Genomic DNA, 27,763 nt, shown 5'->3' on the forward strand with positions numbered 1-27,763 from the left:
CATGGAACATGAACTAGGCTCGTCCGAGCACAAAACTGCCTTGGTGGAAAAGGGGTATGTGAGGTGTTACTCGTTATAGGACTGCACGGTAATGGTTATACCTGGTAACCACAATTGTTGTAATTTTGATTTTGGATATTTGCATTTCATCTGAACTTTCATGTAAGTACAAATAAACAGAATGACAATTCACATGTATGGTTTATTTTACCATCTAGTTTCCTGGTAATATTAAGTCAAATTATATAAATAAGTTAACGCTATATTATTAAAACCAGCTTTTTGCAAAAGCAAAATACAATTCCAAATAACTCCAAATCCAAATTTTTACTTTCTTTATTAAAACAACAAAAACTTTGTATTGTTACAAAGGTTGTGTCTATTCAACAACATTAAAGAGAAAAGCTCAGATTGAGGGGGGATTTGATTGCTTGGTGCCTAGCAACCACGACCATGAAAGCTTGTGGAGGCTGTTTATTTATGATTAACTGAGAGGCAACATAATCAATTAAAACAATTTAGCATGTATCCTTACTCAATCCTGTCTGTACTGCTGTATCTGTAAATGTGATGATCCAAGTGTCAACAAGAGGATGCACTGATACAGTTCCTAGTAATTCCACTAATTCCAAAATTCCAATAGTCTATTTTTCTATCAAAGGGGTTATGATATTGCAGAAAATAACATTAGTATGTGTATGTTGTATTTGGTGTAATTAAATGTTTATGCAGTTTAAAAAAAAAAAAAAAAACAATAATAATATTTTTCCACATACTATACAATATTGTTGCTCCCCTATGCCCCGCCTTTCTGAAACCGTTCTGAAAAGCAAGGTGTGCTTTGATAGGCCAGCTACATGCATCAAGTGTGTTGTGATTGGCTGAGTACCTCAAGTTTATGACGGAAATGTTACACCCCTTGGCATACTATAATGCTTTGTCCCGGCCACAGCGACAGGACAAAAACATTAAAAGCCATTATAAATTAGGCATTTATTGCATCCAGTGGGGACATAATTACTGATTATAATGTCTTTCTTTTTATGTGTTACGTTGCATCGTGCCGTGTAAACAAAGCTATGTCTGCATTTGTCATCAGAGAAATGACAAACAAATGTGCTACTCTACACTGCTCAAAACTCTTGTTTGAAACATCAGTGGCAAATCCTTTAAATATTTAGAAGTACTTACAGTCTGTGAGTCAGAACAGTCGGTATGTGGTCTAATCTTTTAGGATCAGGAAATTGTCCTCTATAAAATGTACTGCACACATCTGAATATTTGGGTTGAACTGTTCTGGAACAGTGTTGTAAAAACAGCTTAACCACTGATTTCTAGTTATGCCCTCTTTTGGAAGGCCAAACTAAGTATTTTCGCTTTCGCAATGAAACTGCACCTACACAACATGGTGGCAGCAACCATTAATGTTGTGCCTTCTTTGTGTGAATGTTTAGGCACCGTTATGCAAACCTTCTCACATCATTACATAGACATGTGGGGCATGTTCAAAAGAGGCGTTTAGGAGGACATGGACGAGTATTAACTTTTGAGAATATCTCTTTGGGTTTGAGACTAATATTTGCAACTTTAGGGATCTTATCTATTCACGAACAGCTTGTAATACTCCAAAGAGAAGGGAACACTTTACATCTCATTAGTAAATCTATGGGCTACTATACACAAGCCATCCACAATATTGGAAAGGTCCACTTGAGGTCATTCACCACAAGGAATATTCAACTGGCATTGTCACCTGTGAAAGGTTTCTCTTTTTTAATCAAGAATTTAAATCCCTGCCGTTTTTACAATAAACTGTTGCGCAGAACTGTAGCATCTTTTAGTAAATGACTAAGTTGACTGTTGTTAAGATGGCAGGTGTGTCTCTATGCTTGGAGCGGTTGAATGAGGCATTTACTGAATCAGACTATAAGAAATGTATTGGACCAAATTTATTTTGCACACTTGATTGAAAGGTCCCGTTTTTCACGCTTTTTTTTGAAGCTTTGATTGTCTTTACAGTGTGCAATATAACGTGTTCATGTTTCGCGTTTAAAAAAAACTAGTGGTGGACATAGATTATTTTTTTTTAATCTATCACTGTGATCATGAAATTAATCTAGATTTAATCTAGATTAAATTGGCTCATTCAAATTCTGCCGACTGCATTCAGAATATGTGTGTTACCCAAATAAAATTGACAAACAGTAAGTCTTTGAGAAGGGGTTTATCAAAGCTAGATGGTGCATTAGAAAAGGGGCTCATCTCCTGTTTCCAAAATGCATCACCAAAGTGCTTGAAAAAGCTGTAAACTAATTCCACATTGCAGAAGGTGCAAACAACCTTATGCCTGTTTCTCACATACTCCGTCTCCAGTGTTTACGTTCCAGTTGCGTTCCAGGAGCGTTGCGTCTGCACAGAGCTCGTTACATATAGTGGAAAAGAAAAACGGCCAGCTCCGAATCTCTCTGGATCCAAGAGATCTAAATAGGGCCAACCAAGAGAGAGCACTTTAAGTACCCACTCGAGAGGAAATCATGTCACAATTTGCAGGGGCAAAATGGTTCAGCAAGTTGGGACGCTTCTACAGGATTCGGGCAGGTGAAGCTGGACGAGGTGTCATCAAGACTCTGCACTTTTAACACCCCTGAAGGCAGATACAGGTTCCTGAGGTTACCATACGGCATACTCTCAGCTCCAGAGGTATATCAAAAACCCATTAGAATGATCTACGAGCACATAAAGGTGTGGAAACAATGATGGACGACATCATAGTCTATGGCGCAACCAAGAGGAGCATGACACCACACTTCTAGAGGTACTTGAAGTGACTCGTAAGTCAATCTGAAGCTCAACAAAGAGAATGTGAATTTGGAATGAAATCACTAACCTTTCTTTGATGTCATCTTGGAGGAGCGCATAAAGCCTGACCCTAAGAAAACAACTGCAATTGAAAACATGGAGAGACCACAAAACAAAGATGGTGTTAGACGCTTTCTTGGCATGGTTACATACCTGGCAAAATTCATACCACAGCTTTCTGCACAGTCTGTGCCACTTCGTAGTCTACTGGAACAAAAAAAACAAATGGATGTGGTCACATGAACAAGAACCTGCTGGAAAACCTTGAAATAAATTCTGATAGCAGAACCTGTGCTAAAGGCGCATAAGAATTTCAGCTGTGTTACTACAGCAGTATGATGATGTATGGCAGCCAGTGGCTTATGTGTCCAGAGCGCTATCTGCTACAGAAACAAGATACGTGCAAATAGAGAAAGAATTGCTAGCCATTACATATGCATGTGAGAGGTTCCATCAATTTGTATATGGACAAGCATTCACTGTAGAGACTGACCATAAACCACTGGTTCCCATTATGGCCAAGTCGCTGAATGATTGTCCCCTAAGAATACAGAGAATGCTCATCAGGCTACAAAAATATGATGCAAATTTGATTTACACACTGGGCAAGTACATGTTTGCAGCGGACACACTGTCTCGTGCCGTAGATAGTCAAGAGGAAACAGAAACCTGTGCTACAGAAATCAAAGCTTACGTGGACATGATTGTAGCCTCGCTCCCAGTGTCTGCAGACAGGACTGACCAGATCAAACAGGAGACGGAGAAAGATGAAACAATGAAAGAAATGAAGGTGGCTATTCAGGAAGGATGGCCAGAAGAAAAAAAAGACTTGTTAGAATTAGGGATTACTGGGCCTGCAGATCAGAGCTTACGGTTGTAAATGGAATAATCTTCAAAGGCTGTAAATTTGTCATCCCAGCAAGCCTAAGGAAAGAAATGCTAAAAAAAAATCCATGAAGGGCACCTCGGAGAAGAAAAGTGCAAAAGGAGAGCTAGGGAAGTGATGTACTGGCCCAGGATTAATCTGGACATTTCGCAGTTGACAGCTGCATGCGAGCTTTGTTTTAACCTTCAGGCCCAGACAGCAGGCAGAGCCTCTTCTTCCACATCTTGTAACAAGTAGGCCTTACTACAAGGTTGGAGCAGATTTATTTGACTGTGATGGGAAGAGTCACATTGTAGTAACAGATTACTGCTCTTATTATCCAGAGGTGGCCACACTGCACTCCACTGCTAGCAAAGCAGTCATTCCCTTCATGAAGTCCACGTTTACTTGCTATGGTGTCCCCTGTGTAGTCTTTACAGACAACGGACCTCAGTTTTGTAGTGAATTTAAGAAGTTTTCAGAGGAATGGGGTTTTCGCCATGATACATTCAGTCCAAATTACCCCAGATCAAATGGACTGGCAGAGAATGCCGTGAAAATAGTGAAAGGACTCATGCGCAAGGCACAAGCTGGTAATGAAGACTTTCGTAGAAGTCTCATGATTTACAGAAGTGCACCACTGGAGAATGGGTTGTCCCCAGCACAGATGCTCATGGGTAGAAGAATTCGAACAAATTTGCCCATTAGAGAGGATCTTCTGGACACTCCACACACTAGTCAAGTGAAAAGCTTTAAGCTGAAACAAAAAAATCAAACAAAAGAGGTTGTATGATAGAAAAGCGAAACCACTGACAGCCCTGAAACCGGGAGACACCGTCAAAATAAGGAACCACAATACAGGTATGTGGTCTCAAAAGGGCAAAGTGGAAAAACAAGTGGCTCCAAGGTCTTATGAGATTTTGACGGATGGCGGAACAACACTGCGACGGAACAGAATTGATTTATGTCCTAAGCAAAGCTCTGAGTCGATTACAGAGAATGGACAGGTTGCAGAGACAGTACCAGAGACAATGAAGGAACAATAATAATAATAATAATAATAATAATAATACATTTTATTTATATTGCGCTTTTCTTATACTCAAAGCGCTACAAGTACAGTACAAAAGTAAATACATTAAAAATACATTAAAAAATAAAAAGTAAACAACAAGAAGTATAATGGAATATACATCGAGTGTCACCAATTAGGACACAGACATCTTAAAAAGATGGGTTTTTAAACGGTTTCTTGAAACTTGATAGTGTTGGTGCATTCCACAACCTGGGGGCGGACACAGAGAAGGCTCTTTCACCCATCATTTTCAGTCTGCAAGAAGGCTGTTTAAGTAGAAGAGAGTTGGCAGAACGGAGAGATCGAGAGGGCATATATAATGTTATTAAATCACATATATATGATGGTGCAATTCCACGTACAGCTTTATACGTTAAGATAAGAGTTTTAAAATCAATACGGTCATGGACCGGGAACCAATGCAGGTTCCTAAGCACCCCAGAGATATGCTGACGAAAAGGAGTATGTGTAAGAACACAAGCAGCTGAATTCTGTATATGTTGCAGGCGCTTAATAGATTTTGCTGGTAGCCCAAGATAAAGAGCATTACAATAATCAAGCCTAGAGGTCACAAGTGCATGGACAAGCCTTTCTGCATCAGGTAATGAAAGAAAGGACCTGATCCTAGCAATATTCCTTAGATGGAAAAATGCCGATTTTGAAATGCTCTTGAAATATGTGCTTCAAGTGTCAAGTGAGAATCAAAAATTACTCCAAGGTTGCGTACTTGTGGTGATGCAGACAGTACATTGTTTTCAATCTCCAAATTACATTTTTTACCATTACAGGTAGCTGCAGGGGTACCAACTAAAAGAACCTCGGACTTTGTACCATTTAATTTAAGAAAATTTTGGTACATCCATAATTTTATTTCCTGGAGACAGTCAGAAAGGGTTTCTGATACACCTGTGATAGTTTTTGTGCTAATATAAATCTGTGTATCATCAGCATAGAAGTGGTACCCGAGACCATACTTTCTGATAATCTGCCCTAAAGGAAGCATGTAAATATTAAAAAGTATCGGGCCAAGGACAGACCCCTGGGGAACACCATGACACACCTGTCCAACATTAGATTTATTATTTTCTAAAATAACAAACTGGGTACGATCAGTCAGGTAAGATTTAAACCACTCCAACACTGTTCCAGAAATACCAAGCCAGGTCTCGAGTCTCTCAAGCAGTATAGAGTGACACACTGTGTCGAAGGCTGCACTCAAATCTAAGAGCACCAAGATAGTAAGGACACCAGAGTCAGCAGAGACGAGGAGATCGTGCATAACTCGGACCAAGGCAGTCTCAGTACTATGTCCAGAACGAAACCCAGATTGAAAAGGTTCTAAAAGCTCGTTCATGGACAAGTGTGAATTAAGTTGTGACACAACAACACGTTCCAAAACCTTCCCCAAAAAAGGAAGATAAGATATTGGCCTGTAATTAGACAGATCAGACACATCAGACCCAGGCTTTTTAAGAACTGGTGTGATGGAGGCCACCTTAAGGGCTTGAGGAACAAGTCCAGTGGTAATAGAAGTATTAACAATGTTTAAAATGAGAGGACTGATAGCTGGCAGACACTCTTTGAGAACATGAGTTGGAATAGGATCCAAGGTACAGGTAGAGGAACTAATAATTACAGTAGAGTCATAACTAATTTGGAAATGTAATCAATGGTGACCGTTTTAAAACTAGAGAACCAAGTAGACTCACAATTTAAAGGCTGAATCTCAGGAGGTGCACTGAGAGAGGCACAAGTAATAGACTGATAAATATTATCAATTTTTTCAGCAAAAAATTTCAAAAACGTATTGCACTGCTGCACAGTGGAACAAATAAGTGAATTGGAAGGTTTAAGAAGTTTGTTGATTACTTTAAACATCTTATTTGGATTAGCAGTACCATCATTAATGATTTGAGAGTAGTATTCAGTTCTTGCTATTTTGAGGGCATCGCTGTACTGAACCAATTGCTCATCATACATAAGTTTATGGACAGTGAGCCCTGATTTTTTTAATTGTCATTCCAACTGCCTATTTTTTGCTTTAAGAGCCCTGAGCTCAGTAGTAAACCAGGGTGATGATTTCAAAAATGAAACAACATGTTTCTTCTTGGGGGCCAGCACATCTAGTGTTGATGATAAAATTGAATTATAATGATCAACAGTATTTCCTGCAGAACTGTCATTTATCATACATGAAAATTGATTAAGATTGATATTTTTAAGATTCCTAAAACTAATAACCCTCTTTTGTAGTTTTTGCAGAGAAACAGATAAGTTAAAACTCAAGAGCTTATGGTCACAAATACACAAATCTTTACCTTCAAGCTGATTTATATCAGCACCAGCTGTACTTACTAAATCCAGTGTATGACCTTTTCTATGAGTTGGAAATTTGACATGCTGTATCAGGTTAAAACAGTCTAGAATCTCCATCAAATTAGCAGTATGATTACAACTAGGATTGTCAACATGAATGTTAATAACTCCAATAAGAATCATAGATGGACAAAGGGGATTCACAAATGCAATTAGCTCTGTGAGTTCATCAAAGAACAGAGGGTTACTCTTCGGTGGCCGGTAGATGAAAAAGATCAGAACAAGAGAAGCACCGCCAATTTTAAAAACAATACTCTCAAACGATAAAACAGAAGGAACAACAATTTCAGTTACAGAGACATCAGAACTGTACACAACAGCAAGGCCACCGCCTTTTCCAGTTGCTCTGGATTTGTCAATATATCTACATCCCGGTGGAGTACATAAATTAAGATTTAAAAAGTCATTCTGTTGGTGCCAAGTTTCAGAAATACAGAAGACATCAAGTTTTTTGTCCAAGATGATGTCATAGAGTAAATCAGACTTTTTGTTTAAAGAGCGTACATTGAGATGGGCAAACCTGATGGAATCAGGGCATACTTTATCAGAGTATGTTGTAGACACTTGTTGTGGATAAGATAAGTTCACAGGGCAAACACCACGAGAGATGTTTTGTTTAATATCAGTACATGCGAGACGGGAACATAAGACCTTAATGTCAGTCCCTGTGAAGTTAAAATTCCGCTGTGAACCCCTATGAACATATTTAGAAGAAGGTGACGTAGAAGGTGAAGTGATCGTAAAGTTTCACGAACACATATATTGAGCACCAATTGGTGTTTCTGTGAAAGCAGTTCAGGCAGAGAGTACCTTATCATAGTGTGGTCCGGGTGTTCGAGGATCTGCTCTCCACAGAGCCCAGTCACTGGCAAAATACAGATGACAGCAGATAGCAGACAGATCCACATAGCAATGTCAAAATAAGGACAAAGATGTTGTGATGAACCTAAAATCAGAGACTGCTACACAGGACACCGTTTGATCCAGTCTAAAATGTCCGAGTAAATCCAAAAGCGTTGTAATAAAACAGATCTTCTGAAGCACGGTTACACGAGCAGGGTGAGCACACAGGAGTGAAAAATCCAGGCACAGCGTGAGTGTGTCCGATCCCAGTCAGGAATGTGGTAGCACAACCAAAGGATGGAATCCAACAATAACATATAATAATAAATAAATAAACAATGAAAAATAAAAAAACAATTAAAATTGCAGAGTGGAGAAGCGGCAACCAAACATGTCAGCGTTCTCTCCACCGGAAGTCAAACAGTGATAATGTTGTGCTCTGCTCTAATTGGCTCATTTCAGTGGCTCACACAACAAATACCAAAAAGAAACGTTAAACCTCCTGAAAGACTGATTGAAGTTATGTGAAGTGTTGAGTTGCAAGGGACTTTAGTTTCTATGGTAAAAAAGGGAATAGGTAGTAAAATCAGTTAATAGTGATTCAAAGAAATCGCATTTGAATATTGTTGTTACTGTTGATTAGACTCACTATGCAATATCAAAGCAATTTCATTTCTTATATATATATATATATATATATATATATTCTCTCTTTAGGGTAGAGATCTGTTGTTATGCATGGGTGCTTTAAAGAGGTGTGTCCAGGAAAAGGTAAAAGGTGAGGAAATAAAGATGGTTGACACGGCTAAAGGATGACTGTGTTCGGGTCTGTCTGTAAAGTATAAACACAACAGCCTCCACAAGTTCGATGTTGCACCATTGTACTACCTAAGAGAAAAGTTAACTTAGCAATTGGGTGCAACTAAAAAAATGGCTTCATGCTGCTCAGAGGTGGGATTAAAAAAGCAAAAAACAAAAGAAAAATCATATGAATTAACATTGGGGGCAGAGGTGGTAGAGAACTACATTCAGACTGGCTTTTATGTGACACGGTTACAGAATTGAGTAAGCACAGTGGAGTCTTGGCTCAGCTGTGTAAAGAGTTAAGGGTCAAACAGGACACAAAGTGGTTCTAACGTCACAGTAATGTTCAGCATGAGATCAGCTCCACGCACTCTGCAGTCTCTTGCCACCTTCACTTCAACACCAAGTGTACTGGAAACTTTAATGGGTGTCGGGATGTTGTAGAAACACGCAACCTGGTGTAGTACTGTACATTAAAATAGAGAAATAAACCCACAAGTGACAATAACTGGGACAAGCATAGAGGTAGAAGTCAAGCAGATGAAGTTTACGACCTGCACAGACACACAGTTGGAGCCCTTGGCTTGAACACTATATCTGCCAGGAACATTCTTCAGCCGCTTCTCCTGATACACAACTCAAGTTATACACCTCTCCTGCCATAGAGGACTGTAAAGTAACAGTGCTGGAGCCCTCCAGGCTGAACACTTTAGCGGCGAACAGAGACAGAGCATGAAGAGCCACCACAGTGTCCTAAAAATAAAAACCAGATTTTAAAAAAAGCCTCCGATATCATTTGTTCTCCTGTTTGGTGTGCGGTCTCACCTGGGTGGAGGAAAAGCCTCCATAAGGATTCTGCTGGGCCACAAGCCAGTTGACAATGCGGTTAGCATAGCTCAGATCAGTGGTCGTGAGAGGCTGTACAGAGAGAACCGCTAGCAGCACATACGAGCTGATCTCCACCGCCAGAGTGTCACCAGATGACGTCTGAGACCAATGGAGCTTGTTGCCTTCGGACGAGAGAGTGAGGACAGAAAGTTGATGCCAAAGAACTTGAAACAACAACAACAACAACGACCACCACCTAAAGACTAGTGAACCTCACCTTCAGAAATAGCAACGTTGTTCAAGGCAGTTAAAAGCTGTGCTCGAGTGCTGGTCTCTCCAGCCAGACTGAAGGTGTAGGCAAGCAGAGCAGTCGTGTAAGTGTTTCCCAGGTTCCTAACGACAAGCCTCAAGCAAGACCGAGCATTGGTGATGACCTGATTCTGAAAGCAGAGGAAATTTTAGACTACATTACCAGAAGGACTTTGTATAACTACTGGCAGGCATGTTTTTACCGTGGCAAGGACACCTAGCTCAAGCAGTGATGCAACGATGTAGCCCGTCATGGTCACATTATCACCAACACTACCCTAAAACGAAACATCATGATGATTAAGGCCAGCCTCAGACTTCAGATCAGTTACAGCACATTTAAAGATGTCAACCTGGCTATGAAAAAAAAGCCACATTAAAAAGTCCCAATTCAATGCACAATAAAAGAACGGAATGAAACGCACCATGTATTGGAAGCATCGTAGCCAAATGTGCTGTATGAACCATCACTGTGCCTGTAGTTTAGCTGTCCTTGGTATCCTGTCCAAGTAAAAAAAAAAAAACTTGGTCAGGATTCACATTACACCAAATGAGGTGTAGGACTTGTAGGATTCGGTCATCTGTACCGCTCTGAAGGTAACCAGTGGCAGTCTGTCGGATGGTTGGGGTGAGCTGCGCAGTGCCTTCCAGGTACTGCAGGATGTAGATATTGGGAGCAAGAGTTATCATATTTTGTTCTCCACAGCCAGATGGCATCTGTAGCAAGCCATCAAGATTATTTAGTGCACGACCCATTATGTCCCTTAAGAAAAGTAAGAAAAACGGACAAACCAAAAAACCCTTAGAAAACAAAAGTTAATTTGCTCAACATCTCCGGGTCCATTCCCCCTTTATGAAGTGCCTTACCAAGGACTGAAACAGAGCATTTGGCAGATCCCGGGATCACATTTGTTGGAAGCTTCAGAGACACATCTTCTGAAAGGACGCTCCCTATGGACCAAAAAGGAACAGATCAGCGCAGAGCACTAGGTTACACCAGTTTTACACACTTTGTCTGCAGAGCACATGCAGCCCGTGTGGGTTACGTATACAGTGCAGAAGCAAGACTCGTGCTTTCACATAGAACTCATTTGTAGTCTGCTACTGATCCATGGCTGTATATTACATATTTTGATTAAAAAAAAAAAAAATCCGTCTCACATTTAGTTTAAACTCAAACACCACATTCATTGGATTTAATACCAAGTTGCAAAACACTTCAACACCATACAGCCTACTTTTTTACGTTAAAGCCAAATGTTTTCAAATAAACTCACCACTGACAAGGTCAACTCGTGCCCTCTTTTGCATTTAAATCTTTATTTTAAACAATCCCATGAGTCTTGAAAGGTTTCTCTACCACCACAAGTGAATCTTATGTTGCCTCATTTAAAAAGTGCACTTTTCCTTCATTTTAAATGTAGCCCAAAAGCTTGTTACTTCAATTTGTGAAATTGGTCTCGATACATGCTCATTTTACCATGAACAATGTGTTGCCACTTTCACTTATTTTGCTGTGCTGCATACTCCTGGAATGCACAGATAGACTGCAACCATGTAAAGTGAGAACGTTTTAATCCATTAACCTCTTTGTACTCAAACCCAAAACACTACATAGCAGACCGTGCTCACATTGATTTCAGTGTCTGCCGTCTCACTAAATGAGGACAGAAACACATATCAAAAGTCTCCAAAACTGCTCTGAGAGTCCAACTGAAAAGTATGAACATGTACAGCATTCAATACTTAGTTGGGGCTCCTCTTGCCTGAATTACTGCAGCAATGCGGCATGGCATGGAGTCGATCAGTCTGTGGCACTGCTCAGGTGTTATGAGAGCCCAAGTTGCTCTTATAGTGGCCTTCAGCTCTTCTGCATTCTTGGGTCTGACATATCGCATCTTCCTCTTCACAATACCCCATATATTTTCTATAGATGGGTTAAGGTCAGGCGAGTTTGCTGGCCAATTAAGAACAGGGATACCATGGTCCATAAACCAGGTACTGGTAGCTTTGGCACTGTGTGCGGTTGCCAAGTCCTTTTGGAAAATGAAATCTGCATCTCCATAAAGTTGGTTAGCAGCAGGAAGCATGAAGTGCTCTAAAACTTCCTGGTATACGGCTTTGTTGACCTTGGACCTCAGAAAACACAGTGGACCAACACCAGCAGATGACATGGCACCCCAAACCATCACTGACTGTGGAAACTTTACACTGGACCTCAAGCAATATGGATTGTGTGCCTCTCCTCTCTTCCTCCAGACTCTGGGACCCTGATTTCCAAACGAAATGCTAAATTTACTTTCATCAAAGAACATAACTTTGGACCACTCAGCAGCAGTCCAGTCCTTTTTGTCTTTAGACGCTTCTGATGCTGTCTGTTGTTCAAGATTGGATTGACACAAGGAATGCAACAGCTGAAACCCATGTCTTGCATACGTCTGCGTGTAGTGGTTCTTGAAGCACTGACTCCAGCTGCAGTCCACTCTTTGTGAATCTCCACCACATTTTTAATGGGTTTTGTTTCACAATCCTCTCCAGGGTCAATGGTTGTCTTTTGGACAACTCTCAAGTCAACAGTCTTCCCCATGATTGTGTAGCATACAGATCTAGACTGAAAGACCATTTAAAGGGTTTGCAGGTGTTTTGAGTTAATTAGCTGATTAGAGTGTGGCACCGGGTGTCTTCAATGAATATAGAGACACCAGCCACCATAGTCAAATGTTTACCGGGAGCCAGAGCGCCTGACATCTTGGCAAATTTAAAAGTGCTGGCTAATGCTAAGCGTAAATACAGTAAGATTGTTATTCATGCCGGCGCTAATGATGTTCGACTTCGCCAGTCGGAGATCACTAAAAATAACTTTAAAGAGGTGTGTGAACTTGCAAGCACGATGTCAGACACTGTAATATGCTCTGGTCCCCTCCCTGCTTACCGTGGTGATGAGATGCATAGCAGATTGTCATCACTCAATGGCTGGATGTCTAAGTGGTGCCCACAGAATAACATAGGTTTCATAGACAATTGGACGAGCTTTTGGGGCAGACCTGACCTGTTTAAAAGAGATGGTCTTCATCCCTCCTGGGGTGGCGCCACTCTTCTGTCTAGAAATATGGCAAATAGTCTTAGTGTTTATACTTGACTAACTGGGGCCCAGGTCAGGAAGCAGACAGACTGGCTAAACCGACCGTCTGCTAGCTGCCTCCCGTCACAGAGGTCAGCTAATTCTCAGCACATAGAGACTCTTTCACCTAGATATCACACTATAGAGACTGTGTCTGTTCCCCGAACTAGAAAATACAAAAAACGTCCAAACCAAGTTAAGGTTAACAATTTAATTGAGGTTCAACAAATAAAAAACAAATGCAATATGGATAAACAAATGATAAAGATTGGCTTATTGAATATCAGATCCATTTCTACGAAAACACTTTTTGTAAATAATATGATAACTGATCATAATATAGATGTGCTCTGCTTGACAGAAACCTGGCTAAAACCTGATGATTACATTATTTTAAACGAGTCCACCCCCCAAGATTATTGTTATAAACACGAGCCGCGTCTAAAAGGCAAAGGGGGAGGAGTTGCTTCAATTTATAATAACGTTTTCAGGATTTCTCAGAGGGCAGGCTTCAAGTATAACTCGTTTGAAGTAATGGTGCTTCATATAACATTATCCAGAGAAACCAATGTTAATGATAAATCCCCTGTTATGTTTGTACTGGCTACTGTATACAGGCCACCAGGCCACCATACAGACTTTATTAAAGAGTTTGGTGATTTTACATCCGAGTTAGTTCTGGCTGCAGATAAAGTCTTAATAGTTGGTGATTTTAATATCCATGTCGATAATGAAAAAGATGCATTGGGATCAGCATTTATAGACATTCTGAACTCTATTGGTGTTAGACAACACGTTTCAGGACCTACTCATTGTCGAAATCATACTCTAGATTTAATACTGTCACATGGAATTGATGTTGATAGTGTTGAAATTATTCAGCCAAGTGATGATATCTCAGATCATTATTTAGTTCTGTGCAAACTTCATATAGCCAAAATTGTAAATTCTACTTCTTGTTACAAGTATCGAAGAACCATCACTTCTACCACAAAAGACTGCTTTTTAAGTTATCTTCCTGATGTATCCGAATTCCTTAGCATATCCAAAACCTCAGAACAACTTGATGATGTAACAGAAACTATGGACTCTCTCTTTTCTAGCACTTTAAATACAGTTGCTCCTTTACGCTTAAGAAAGGTTAAGGAAAACAGTTTGACACCATGGTATAATGAGCATACTCGCACCCTAAAGAGAGCAGCCCGAAAAATGGAGCGCAGCTGGAGGAAAACAAAACTAGAGGTATTTCGTATTGCTTGGCGGGAAAGTAGCATATCCTACAGAAAAGCATTAAAAACTGCTAGATCTGATTACTTTTCTTCTCTTTTAGAAGAAAACAAACATAACCCCAGGTATTTATTCAATACAGTGGCTAAATTAACGAAAAATAAAGCCTCAACAAGTGTTGACATTTCCCAACACCACAGCAGTAATGACTTTATGAACTACTTTACTTCTAAAATCGATACTATTAGAGATAAAATTGCAACCATTCAGCCGTCAGCTACAGTTTCGCATCAGACAGTGCACTATAGACCCCCTGAGGAACAGTTCCACTCATTCTCTACTATAGGAGAGGAAGAATTGTATAAACTTGTTAAATCATCTAAACTTACAACATGTATGTTAGACCCTATACCATCTAAGCTCTTAAAAGAGGTGCTTCCAGAAGTCATAGGTCCTCTTCTGACTATTATTAATTCCTCATTGTCATTAGGATATGTCCCCAAAACCTTCAAACTGGCTGTTATTAAGCCTCTCATAAAAAAGCCACAACTTGACCCCAGAGAACTAGTTAATTATAGACCAATCTCGAATCTCCTTTTTCTGTCCAAGATACTAGAAAAGGTGGTATCCTCACAATTATATTCCTTCTTAGAGAAAAATGGTATATGTGAGGATTTCCAGTCAGGATTTAGACCGTATCATAGTACTGAAACTGCTCTCCTTAGAGTTACAAATGATCTGCTCTTATCATCTGATCGTGGGTGTATCTCTCTATTAGTTTTATTGGATCTTAGTGCTGCGTTTGACACAATTGACCACAACATTCTTTTGCATAGACTTGAACACTTTGTTGGCATCAGTGGAAGTGCATTAGCATGGTTTAAATCGTACTTATATGACCGCCATCAGTTCGTAGCAGTGAATGAAGATGTATCATATCGATCACAAGTGCAGTATGGAGTACCTCAAGGCTCAGTTCTAGGGCCGCTACTCTTCACGCTTTATATGTTACCCTTGGGAGATATCATCAGGAAACATGGTGTTAGCTTTCACTGTTATGCTGATGATACGCAGCTCTATATTTCCTCGCAGCCCGGTGAAACACACCAATTTGAAAAACTAATGGAATGCATAGTCGATATAAAAAATTGGATGACGAGTAATTTCTTACTGCTAAATTCAGAAAAAACGGAGGTGTTAATCATAGGGCCTAAAAACTCTACTTGTAATAACCTAGAACACTGTCTAAGACTTGATGGTTGCTCTGTCAATTCTTCGTCATCAGTTAGGAACCTAGGTGTGCTACTTGATCGCAATCTTTCCTTAGAAAGCCACGTTTCTAGCATTTGTAAAACTGCATTTTTCCATCTCAAAAATATATCTAAATTACGGCCTATGCTCTCAATGTCAAATGCAGAAATGTTAATCCATGCATTTATGACTTCAAGGTTAGACTATTGTAATGCTTTATTGGGTGGTTGTTCTGCACGCTTAGTAAACAAACTACAGCTAGTCCAAAATGCAGCAGCAAGAGTTCTTACTAGAACCAGGAAGTATGACCATATTAGCCCGGTCCTGTCCACACTGCACTGGCTCCCTATCAAACATCGTATAGATTTTAAAATATTGCTTATTACTTATAAAGCCCTGAATGGTTTAGCACCTCAGTATTTGAATGAGCTCCTTTTACATTATACTCCTCTACGTCCGCTACGTTCTCAAAACTCAGGCAATTTGATAATACCTAGAATATCAAAATCAACTGCGGGCGGCAGATCCTTTTCCTATTTGGCTCCTAAACTCTGGAATAACCTACCTAACATTGTTCGGGAGGCAGACACACTCTTGCAGTTTAAATCTAGATTAAAGACCCATCTCTTTAACCTGGCATACACATAACATACTAATATGCTTTTAATATCCAAATCCGTTAAAGGATTTTTAGGCTGCATTAATTAGGTAAACTGGAACCGGAACACTTCACATAACACCGTACTTTCTACATCATTAGAAGAATGGCATCTACGCTAATATTTGTCTGTTTCTCTCTTGTTCCGAGGTCACCGTGGCCACCAGATCCAGTCTGTGTCCAGATCAGAGGGTCACTGCAGTCACCCGGATCCAGTACGTATCCAGACCAGATGGTGGATCAGCACCTAGAAAGGACCTCTACTGCCCTGAAAGACAGCGGAGACCAGGACAACTAGAGCCCCAGATACAGATCCCCTGTAAAGACCTTGTCTCAGAGGACCACCAGGACAAGACCACAGGAAACAGATGATTCTTCTGCACAATCTGACTTTGCTGCAGCCTGGAATTGAACTACTGGTTTCGTCTGGTCAGAGGAGAACTGGCCCCCCAACTGAGCCTGGTTTCTCCCAAGGTTTTTTTTCTCCATTCTGTCACCGATGGAGTTTCGGTTCCTTGCCGCTGTCGCCTCTGGCTTGCTTAGTTGGGGTCACTTCATCTACAGCGATATCATTGACTTGATTGCAAATTAAAACAGACACTATTTCAACTGAACAGAGATGACATAACTAAATTCAATGATGAACTGCCTTTAACTATCATTTTGCATTATTGAGACACTGTTTTCCAAATGAATGTTGTTCAGTGCTTTGGCGCAATGTATTTTGTTTAAAGCACTATATAAATAAAGGTGATTGATTGATTCAATATTGAATCTTTTCACAATATTCACATTTTCTGAGATACTGAATTAGGGACTTTCCTTAGGTGGCTGTCACACTGGCAGTGTGGAACGGGGTACGGTTCGCATGAAAAATCTCTAATGTGAACGCTGTCATTAGACCCTGGTGCGCACTGGGGTAGCGAACCCAACACTACCTGTGGAAGGTGGTCTGAGTTCGGTTGCTCCCAAACTGTGGCACGGTTCACATGAATGTGCAAGCAACATGGACTCGGGTGCGCACTTGTTCAGCAAGTAAAGTACCCACGCAAACACACCTGGGTTTGATACAACTATTGATTGTGAAAGCAGACCAACACTGCGGGCAGCGCCGGGAACAATCACGCTCGGGCTCGGACCGCAGCAAACAAGCCAAGTGTAAAAGCCCTCTTAGTTATCAGTTATAAAGATCAAAATTAAAAGAAATAAACATTTGAAATATATCAGTCTGTGTGTAATGAATGAATATAATATACAAGTTTCACTTTTTGAATGGAATTAGTGAAATAAATCAACTTTTGGATGATATTCTAATCATATGACCAGCACCTTTACTTAGCCTACTACTACTTCTACTATTACAAAAATGAAACAAACATTATTTTTAAAGGATTAATCACACAACATTTCTTCCATGTTTTATGTTAATAGTAAATCCCCTTTGTTTGACAAAAAAATAAGTTTCTTAATTTTCAATTAGTAAAAGATAAAGGATAAATTAAATTAATATTAAAGTAGAAATCAGTTCACTAAATAATAAAATTGACTGTTTCACTTCCACTTTAAGGGAATATTTGTGTTGTTTATTATAATTTTTGAGAGCACACCCCTAGTATTTGATGATTTGTAAATTGTATTTTAAAAGTACAATATCAATACAATGTTTTCAATTGGTTGAAAAAGGCATTTGATGCATGTTTGGCAAGTTCTTGTACTGAAATACAGTTTTGACCAGCAGGCGTCAACAGCATGACAGTGAATCATTTTGCAAATTAACTGGTTCAATCAGTCAATCAGCTAATAAATGAATTCCTCCAATTAAGTGTGTTTAAATATCGCTGCCAACAGTGCAGCTGATTGAGAGTGACTGTGGAGTCTGTTAAAGGTTTGCAGTGTTTTTGAAAATCAAATCAAATCAAATCAAATCAAATCAAGTCAAGTCAAGTCAAGTCAAGTCTTGGCTGATCGTTCTTCATGGCTGTGAAGGAGTTATGTGTTTGGAAAGGGCTTGTTTTAGTCCTTTTTCTCTTTGCTGTTGGTGGACAGAGATCAGGACCGTGAGTAAATGGGGTTTGAAATGAATAATAAAGTGTCTTCTGACTTTCTCAGTTTATGTGTCTATGGAACCTATCTCTTATATATTTACATGCATGTGTTCTGATATGACTTGGAGTGTGTTTGTTTCCACAGATCCTTCTTGGTGATGTTTTCTGCAGTGATCGAGTCTGGCTCTAATGCCAAATTGTGTGCAAGTCTTCTGAAACCCAATGAGAGTCTTGCAATGAACATCTTTCTGGTTGATGACCAGAACAAGACAACACCGCTTGCGCAGCAGAGTTCTTCAACCGTGTTTCACCGTTGTTTTAGTTTCCAGGTCTGTCTCAGTGTGGCACATGAAGTGTTTTTTCTTTCCTGTATTAAAGTGTTTCTCTACAGGCTCCTCAAGTAGATGGAGAATTAGTGCAGAAAGTGAGGGTGGTCCTTCAAGGGAGGTTCTTCAAAATGACTGAAGAGAGGAAAGTCATGTTCAGAAGTTACCTGCCTCTGACCTTCATCCAAACCGACAAACCCATCTACAACCCAGGACAAATGGGTGAGCTACAAATGACCCTTGTATTAATATTAGAAGTGATCAGAACTTGTAGTGTAATGGACTTTGTACACCTTCAAGTGCATTATATAATCCAAGTGAGCTGTTTCTCTTCCGCAGTGAACTTCAGGGTTCTGACCATGGATGCTAAATTTGTTCCTCTTGATCAAATGGTAAAGCCTGAGCTGCTTCTGGTCTTCCAGGATTTTTTTTTAAATAGAAGTTGCCTAATGTTATGTTTGTCTTTACAGTACAGTCTAGTGGTGGTGGAGGTGAGAACTTGTTCTGGATCAAGTCTTTGGATCGATGCAACACTGGTTCACCTGTACATGTTCTTTGTGGTTTTACTGTTTCTTGGGCTTTCATCATTCCAAGCTTTTTCCCTCCAAATAGGACAATAATAAGAACCGGATCGGTCAGTGGACAAATGTTTCCTCAACTGGGTGGATATTGCAGCTTTCTCACCAGTTAAACCCTGAGGCTCAGGTTGGGATGTATGCTCTGAGGGCTTTTATTGGTGACCGTATGATTTCTCAGGATTTTGAGGTGAAAAAGTATGGTAAGTTACCACACATGATGTGCAGTGGGTAGTCTTGATGACTGACTGGGGTCCTAATTTAAAGCCTTGGTTTCTGGTTTAGTTCTACCCAAGTTTGACGTCACCTTGACCACACCACAGACGTACAGTGTGGGAGATGTGGGACTGAAAGTTGAGGCTTGTGCCAAGTAAGTGTGAGCTCTTATATTCTTGACTTTTTGGTTGGTGATCTTATTCCTTAACCCTCTACCCCCAGATACACATTTGGGCAACCTGTACCTGGTCAAGCGTTGGTGGAAGTGTGTCGTGAGCCGTTCCCGTTTTCTGTGGTACCTGGTGTGTCTCGTGTGTGTCTTAACAAAACCGCTATGGTAGGAGACCACTGTGCAGAGCAGGGTTTTTTTTTTTTTCTGCAAGTCTACACCTGAATCTTACCACCTCTTTGTTCTGCTACCAGATGAACAACACCGGATGTGCTTCCCTTACTATCAGTACGTCAGAGTTTTTCACCACCAAATTTGAAGAGCAACTGCAAAATTCCTTCCTTGTTAACGTGAACGTCACTGAAGAGGGAACGGGTGAGAACCTGGCTGATTTGAACAATTTTAATTTTTTTGGTGGGGGGTTGCAGATCTAGTCTCAGTATGGCAGCAGTGGAAGAATGTGAACCAACTACTTAATGGCATTAGCACCCAAAAGGTTGGGGATGAGGTGTGAGAATTAAGACCAGATGGGCAGAATCATACTGCTAGAAGTGCTATCTGACACCGTCCACTTTAGTTCTCAGCACTTCCAGCACTTGATCCACGCTCTAATACACACAGCAGTCCAAGTGTCTTTTGTGTAATGGCTTAGATTTAAGTGACCGTGACTGGGTGGATAAACTGAACATGTCAATATTGCATGCCTACCGTCTTGAAGGGACCACATTCCTATCTATGCCCATTGTCATAACCAACAAAGCATGTTAAATGAAGTACTCCTACTTGATCTGAAAAAGGAGTTTAATTGGTAATGCTCCTGTATTTGTCTTATTCTGCTTTCCAGATATAAAGCTGCTGCATTTTCACTACTGTCAAAGGGATAGTTCACCCAAAAAGGAAAACGGTCATTCGAGTTTTTGAAAATGCAGTCCTTGATTCAAATTTGAGCTAAACTGACTTGGCCTGAAGAGAATGACTTGAGACAAATGTTGGCAGCTACAGCTTGACTAAAAGTTGATTAATGCAGTGACTTAATCCCATTAGTCCTACAAGTCTTATGGGGTTGACAGACTTAATCTTAGCCTTTCTGGATGAAAAGGCCTGGTCTCAAATCCCTGTCAACTAACACTGACTTGAACATTTCTTATTTGGTGCCTTTTTTTATTTCTCCAAGGTGTAATGATGTCAAAATCCACAACCGTCTTCATTACGTTTGAAGTTGGCAAGGTCTCGTTTTCGGACCTCCCAGGTTTCTTTAACTATGGATCAATCCTTAATGGGAAGGTGAATAAAGCTTCAGCTCTTCGCCGTCCTCATTGGTTCCCTTTCCTAACCTTTCTATCCCAACAGATCTCTGCATCTTATTTCAATGGGACTCCAATAGCAAGGAAGGCAGTTTATCTCCTGGATGTTAGCCAATGGCCCAACAAACTGCTGCTTAATCTGACTACGAACCTGAACGGAGTGGCTTCTTTCTCCCTCAACACAGCTGATTTCCCTAAAGCTGGTCTGAATCTGATGGTACGAAAGGGTTTTTTCTCTATAAACTGACTTCTGTAAGAAGCTAATTCTATTAACTCGTTCCTCAGGCAAGTGCAACATCACAGGATTTTTATGATTCTAAATCGCCCTACTTCACTACGGAAACGAGGAATGTGCCGCTCTTCCAAACTGCTACAGACTACCCAACGTTTAGTGAACTGACTATAGGGACGCTTGAGCAGCCGCTGAAATGTGGTGCCAAGTATCCAGTGACAATCAAATATTCTTTTGTTGGAGAGACTGGTGACTACAGTGCCGACATCGTCTATATGGTGAGTGGATGCTGGTTTTGATGACTGCACTTGTTCTCTTTGGCACCTCTTATGCCCCAGTCTGTCTCTTGTCAGGTCTTGTCCAAAGGAGTGATCGTCCTGCATGGATTTCAGACGGTTCAAGTGAGGGCCCTGAATGCACCAAGTGGCACCGTGTTGTTCCAGCTGTCTGTCAGTGTCGATATGGCTCCAGTAGTGCAGATTCTGGCCTTCTGCGTTCTGCCCAGTGAGAATGTGGTTGCTGCTACTGCAGCTCTTGACACTGAAATGTGTTTCCAAAACCAGGTGTGTGGACATATAGCACCTCTACTCTGTGGGTTGTGGCAGCATGTCCTTCAGCTTGAGCTTGTTCTTGTTCCAGGTGTCTCTGCAGTTTTCTCCCCCTACAGCTGTTCCTGGTGAGGGAAATGTTTTGACCGTGTCTGCTCAAGCAGGATCCCTGTGTGGCCTCAGTGCTGTTGATCAGAGTGTTCGGATCATGGAGCCAGGAAGACGTCTGACTGCTGAAGCGGTATCCATGTGCAGTTCATTAGTCTTGTCATACTTTATTTTGACATCCAGGTTTTGCAGCTGGATCAATTAGACAAACCAAAGCAATTGTTGCAAGCAACGTAATATTTGTCAAACTACCACATCTACAGTCAAAAGCTTTTTCTCCTATGCGATTTGGTGGTTTAACTTTAGCAATGGATGCTAATCCAGATGAGACTTCTATTTTTTTTTTTTTTTTTTTTTCCTTTTCCAAGTGATCTTGTGTATTTGCCTGGTATTTCACCAATGTGCCATGGGTTTCATCCTACAGGTGTTTTAATCCCTTATCCATAGACCGGTCTCTAGTTTTTAAAAACTAGACCAACACTGCGGTTTGCTACAATACTTGTGTATCTTAAACTGCTCCGTGAGGTGGGTTTGACCTGACCCTTCTCTCCCCTTCCATGTTTTTAGGTGTTCAACCTGCTCCCAGTACGATCTCAATCCTATTATCCGTTTCCTGTTGAGGATGAACAGGAGTGCCTGAATGTTCGACCCCGTCGAGCTGTTCCTACAGACCAAGCTTATGACGCTTTCCAGGTTGGAAATTGTTTGCAGTCTTTCAGCCACTTACTGACTGATTCTTCAAATGCATCTTTATGCTTGTCTTTTGACAGAGTGTGGGGATGAAGCTTGCAACAAATCTGCAGGTCAGAGAACCTAACTGCCTGACCTACAGAGGCCTGAATTACTATCGCAACTTTGGCTGTAGGTGTCTTCGGTTGTTTTCCTATATAGGACAGCCTGGTTCATGGCCCTTATTTATCTAGTGTATATTGAATTTGACGAGACCCAGTTTGTTGCAGTCCTGGCTTTTTTTTTTTTTTTTTTTTTTTTTCAGTGCCTCGTCCTGTAGCCTTTCAAATGGCTTCTCTATCAAAGGACATTGGAGGTGGGGGTGCTGGAGGTGATGTTGGTTCTTTTGATGTGACTGTCAGGACTTATTTTCCGGAAACCTGGATCTGGCAGCTCTCTCAAGTGGGGTCAGTGAAGAATCTTGTTTCAGCAAAATGACTCCCCATCACCAGGGCCTGTCTACCCACACAGCTTTTTGTGGTTTGGCCACTCGTTCACACACATGCAATATCTGGTCCCAAATGGAACCTTAAACTACTGCCAAGGTGAACATTTACAGATTGTCCAGTTTCACTGGTTGGACAACATTGCTGGTTTAAGTGCACTTATTTCCTTTGGCCAGTTACAGACTTGCCCCATGTAAACTGGGTTTAGGGTCAGGCACCTGCTAGTTTGGTTTTCTTCACTGTGTCAGTCTTTGCACTTTCATGTGGATTTAACTTTAAATGGAGGATAAATCAATGTACATGTGGACTAGGCTTAAAGCAGGTGTCAAACTGTTAAGTTCCAAACGCTGCACCAACACATGCCATGTAGGCTTCAATTGAGCCTGTAGGACTTGTTTTGCTGAATTGTTTTGGTTGAATCTGAACTCTGCTGGGCTGTGGCCCCCCAGGAATGAGTCTGACCATGATCTAAAGCCACTTGGGCTCCACTTACCCCTCCTGGCCCATGTTAATTAATAAATGTATATTGTGTGCTTTTCAGAAACACTGGATCCACAAGAGTTAATCTGATGGTTCCTGACACCATCACCACATGGGAGACGGAGGCATTCTGTGTGTCCTCCAAAGGCTTTGGCTTGGCTCCTCCGGTTCAGCTGACGGTCTTCCAGCCCTTCTTCCTGGAGCTCTCCCTGCCTTATTCCATCATCCGCGGAGAGTCTTTTGAGCTGAAGGCCACGGTCTTCAACTATCTGTCCAAGTGCATCATGGTCCGTATTAATTAATGGTGTGTGTGTGTGTGTACAGGCTTTGTATCACCTTGCTTTGAACTTTTCATGTTAAGCTGTAGCCTGTTGTAACTGTCAGAATTGGCAATTTAAAACTGGGCCACCTTCCACGAGTATTGCACCGTCAAATTAAAGCCGTATCATGTGCCAGAATTTCAGTACATGATTGTGACTGTTATGGACTGACCACCACACTACATATGGAGACTTCAGTAAACTGTCCCTGTCAGGCCTAAGCTAGCTAAGTTAACAGTGCAAGAACTCCATCTTAGAAATGATGTCAATCTCACCCCTAAATGAAACTGGAGAGACCTCTTTACTGTGTACTAATAATACTGTTTATTGGCAGGTTAAAGTGACTCCAGGGTCTTCCTCTGACTTCAGTCTTCGACCTTTTAATGATCCGTATTCATCCTGTCTCTGTGCCAGTGGGAGAAAGACCTTTAAATGGATTCTCTCCGCATCGGTCCTTGGTCTGTTTTTCATGGTTTGTCTTCTAAATTGAGGAGTATGAGATGTTGCTCACTTCCCGTCTATATTATAGGATCTGTAAATGTGACTGTCAGTGCTCAGGCTGATCAATCCCAGGTTCGATGTGGCACTGAAGTTGTGACCGTGCCAACAAGAGGACGCATTGACATTGTTACTGAAAGTCTACTTGTTCTGGTAAGCGTTAACCAGCTTTCTGGAGTCTGATCATGGAGCTCATGCAGTTTTACTGATTTGGTGCACTTCTGCTCCTTTTATAGCCTGAAGGAGTTGAAAGGATCTTCACCCAGAGTTGGTTATTTTGTCCAAAGGGTTTGTTTGCACTCTGTGACTTTCTAAATGCATTCTTGCTCTACCAGCAAACTGTAGGGCTCTCTGCTGATCTGTTCGGTTTTGTCCACAGGGAGTGTCCTTTCAGAAGATGTGTCTCTGACATTTCCAGCAAATGTGGTTCTGGGATCTGCCAAATGCTCTGTTTCAGTCCTTGGTAAACTTTTTCCTTTAATGAATCGAATTTCAGCAAAATGACTGGTTTCAGGCGGCATTGTTTTCATTTTTCTTAGGGGACATAATGGGTCGTGCGCTAAATAATCTTGATGGCTTGCTACAGATGCCATCTGGCTGTGGAGAACAAAATATGATAACTCTTGCTCCCAATATCTACATCCTGCAGTACCTGGAAGGCACTGCGCAGCTCACCCAAACCATCCGACAGACTGCCACTGGTTACCTTCAGAGCGGTACAGATGACCGGATCCTACAAGTCCTACTCGGAGTTCATTTGGTGTAATGTGAATCCTGACCAAGGTTTTTTTTTTTTTGACTTGAACAGGATACCAAGGACAGCTAAACTACAGGCACAGTGATGGTTCATACAGCACATTTGGCTACGATGCATCCAATACATGGTGTGTTTCAATCTTTTCCTTTTGTGCATCATTGAATTGGGTTGTAATGCAACTCTTCCTGGCCAGGTTGACCACCTTCGTCATGAGGTCTTTCGGCCTAGCAAGGCGTTTCATCTTCATTGATCCCAGTGTCCTCCAGAGTGCACAGGATTGGTTGATCAGCAAGCAGGGTTCAGATGGCTGTTTCATGCAAGAGGGAACCCTGTACCATATTGACATGAAGGTGCATGTTTCTTTAAATGTGTTGTAACTGACCTGAAGTCTACGTCGGACCTAAAGCGTCATGCTGCTCCGTTTTTAGGGTGGTGTTGGTGATAATGTGACCATGACTGGCTACGTTGTTGCATCACTCCTTGAAATGGGCGTCCTTGTCACGGTAAAACATGTCTGCCAGCTTCTTGACCTTCCAGTTGTGTAGTCCAGTAATTCCTGGAGACCCCTCAACATTGCATGTTTTCCATGTATTAAATAGCCTCCAGAGACTTTGTTTGGAACCACTGGTGTAGTGACCCTTTCTGCTTTGCTTTCAGGATCCGGTCATCACCAATGCTCTGTCTTGCTTGAGGCCTGTCGTTGGGAACCTGGGAAACACTTACACGACGGCTCTGCTTGCCTACACCTTCAGTCTGGCTGGAGAGACCAGCACTCGAGCTCGGCTTTTAACTGCCTTGAAGAACATTGCCATTTCTGAAGGTGAGGTTCACTAGTCTCTTGATGTTCAGGTTCTTTGGCATCAACTTTCTGTCCTCTCTCGTCCTAAGGCAACAAGCTCCACTGGTCTCAGACGTCATCTGGTGACACTCTGGCGGTGGAGATCAGCTCTTATGTGCTGCTAGCGGTTCTCTCTGTACAGCCTCTCACGACCACTGATCTGAGCTATGCTAACCGCATTGTCAACTGGCTTGTGGCCCAGCAGAATCCTTATGGAGGCTTTTCCTCCACCCAGGTGAAACCGCACACCAAACAGGAGCACAAATGATGTCTGAGGGTTTTTTTTTTTTTTTTCTTTTTAAATCTCCTGTTTATTTTTAGGACACTGTGGTGGCTCTTCATGCTCTGTCTCTGTTCGCCACTAAAGTGTTCAGCCTGGAGGGCACCAGCGCTGTTACTTTACAGTCCTCTGTGGCAGGAGAGGTGTATAACTTGATGTGAATCGAGACAACCGGCTGCTGTATCAGGAGAAGCGGCTGAAGAACATTCCTGGCAGATATAGTGTTCAAGCCAAGGGCTCCACCTGTGTGTCTGTGCAGGTCGTACACTTCACATGCTTAACTTCTATGCTTGTCCCTGTTCGTTCATAGTGTAGGTGTGTTTATTAGTGTGGGTGGGTTTTTATTATCCCCAGGTTGCATGTTTCTACAACGTCCCACACCCATTCGAGTTTCCAGTACACTTAGTGTTGAAGTGAAGGTGGCAAGAGACTGCAGAGTGCGTGGATCTGATCTCCTGCTGAACATCACTGTGACGTAAGAACCACTTAAATTCTCTGACCATTTTCACAAAGCCAGTCCAAATGTAGTTATCCCCTTTAGCCCCTAATAAAGTATACGGTTGGAATAGCTGCACAAATGCAATTTGTGCCAACTCTGAGCAACCTTGAGCTTTTTTTTTTTTTTTTTTTTTTTAATTCTTCACTCCTTCAGGTACAATGGTGCAAAACCAACTACGAACATGGTTATTGTGGACATTAAACTCCTGTCAGGTTTCACAGCAGATACATCACTGGTTCGTATGTTTTAAGATGACTTGTAACATCCCAAAATGTTTGAAGCTGCTACAGTTAATGGACTTTCTTTCTCAGCTTGGATCTCCACCAGATTCATTTGCTCCACTAGTGCAGCGGGTTGATGCTGGAGATGACCATGTGCTGGTGTATCTGAAAGGGGTGAGATGTGCACAGGGTAGGTTCTCTATCTACTCCTTCATGTGTGCTTATGTGCTTCTCCATCCCTCCTGTCTCGCAGGTTGCTAAGGGTGTCCCCATGACCTACAAGCTACAACTGAAACAGAGTCTTGCAGTGCAGGATCTCAAGCCAGCAGTCGTTGAGGTGTATGACTACTATAAGCCAAGTAGGTGTTCAATGGTTTATGCCTTTTTGGCTGAATTCCTGGTTGGAACATGCCTGTCAAGCTGACTTGCTGTTTTTCACTTTCAGGTGACTCATTTGAGACCACATACGTGCCTCCCTGTCTGTGATTTGTGCTTAATTTCTGGGCTATAGGATGTATGAAATAAAACTCCTTTAATCCAGTCCTTGTCACTTTCTTTCATACCAAAGCTGACCAATTTGCATTAAACCAGGGTTTGTTTACAGCTGGTAACCTTTAAAAAGCAAACTGGCAAATGTGGAAGATTTTTCAGTGTTGTGGCCCTAGACCCTTTCTCTAGTGACCTGTTAAATACAACATCCTGTCTCAGACCAGCTTCCGTGATCAGACTAAGGCAGGGGTCCCCTGCATGTTTTGGAAGGCTTTAGTTAACACCTGATTCAGAGGTCATCCTTGTTAGATCTGAGCTAGTTGCATGGAACTGTTTGGTCCCTATGATTCCTGTGGTGTTCAATTCTCACTACTGCCCTAGCAAGGAAGGTCATTTGAAGTTTACATCACTTTGGGGAACACTTCACCGATTTGCTGCAGGGTCTCTTCACACAGACAGAACTTGGT

General features: G+C 41.4%; 2 protein-coding genes and 1 pseudogene across 2 annotated transcripts; 1 reads left to right on the top strand and 2 right to left on the bottom strand.

Annotated features, from left to right (window-relative positions):
• Nucleotides 1–9,437: 9,437 nt before the first annotated feature.
• Nucleotides 9,438–10,213, bottom strand: LOC113078501 (alpha-2-macroglobulin-like; the record flags this gene model as incomplete). The annotated part of the gene is made up of 4 exons (XM_026250799.1): nucleotides 10,163–10,213; nucleotides 9,928–10,090; nucleotides 9,648–9,832; nucleotides 9,438–9,575 (listed from the first exon to the last, which is right to left on the bottom strand). Coding segments are annotated over exons 1-4 (537 nt in total), but the record flags the coding sequence as incomplete, so codon positions are not given.
• Nucleotides 10,214–10,237: 24 nt separating this feature from the next.
• Nucleotides 10,238–11,270, bottom strand: LOC113078503 (alpha-2-macroglobulin-like). Its single transcript, XM_026250800.1, has 5 exons — nucleotides 11,237–11,270; nucleotides 10,827–10,910; nucleotides 10,547–10,723; nucleotides 10,385–10,460; nucleotides 10,238–10,316 (listed from the first exon to the last, which is right to left on the bottom strand). The coding sequence occupies exons 1-5, from the start codon at nucleotides 11,268–11,270 to the stop codon at nucleotides 10,238–10,240; spliced, it is 450 nt and encodes a 149-aa protein (XP_026106585.1).
• A 6,812-nt stretch (nucleotides 11,271–18,082) lies between these two features.
• Nucleotides 18,083–27,311, top strand: LOC113078502 (alpha-2-macroglobulin-like protein 1; annotated as a pseudogene).
• The last annotated feature ends 452 nt before the right edge of the window (nucleotides 27,312–27,763 follow it).

This window comes from Carassius auratus, unplaced genomic scaffold (assembly GCF_003368295.1).
Source record: "Carassius auratus strain Wakin unplaced genomic scaffold, ASM336829v1 scaf_tig00025913, whole genome shotgun sequence".
Lineage (NCBI taxonomy): Eukaryota > Metazoa > Chordata > Actinopteri > Cypriniformes > Cyprinidae > Carassius > Carassius auratus.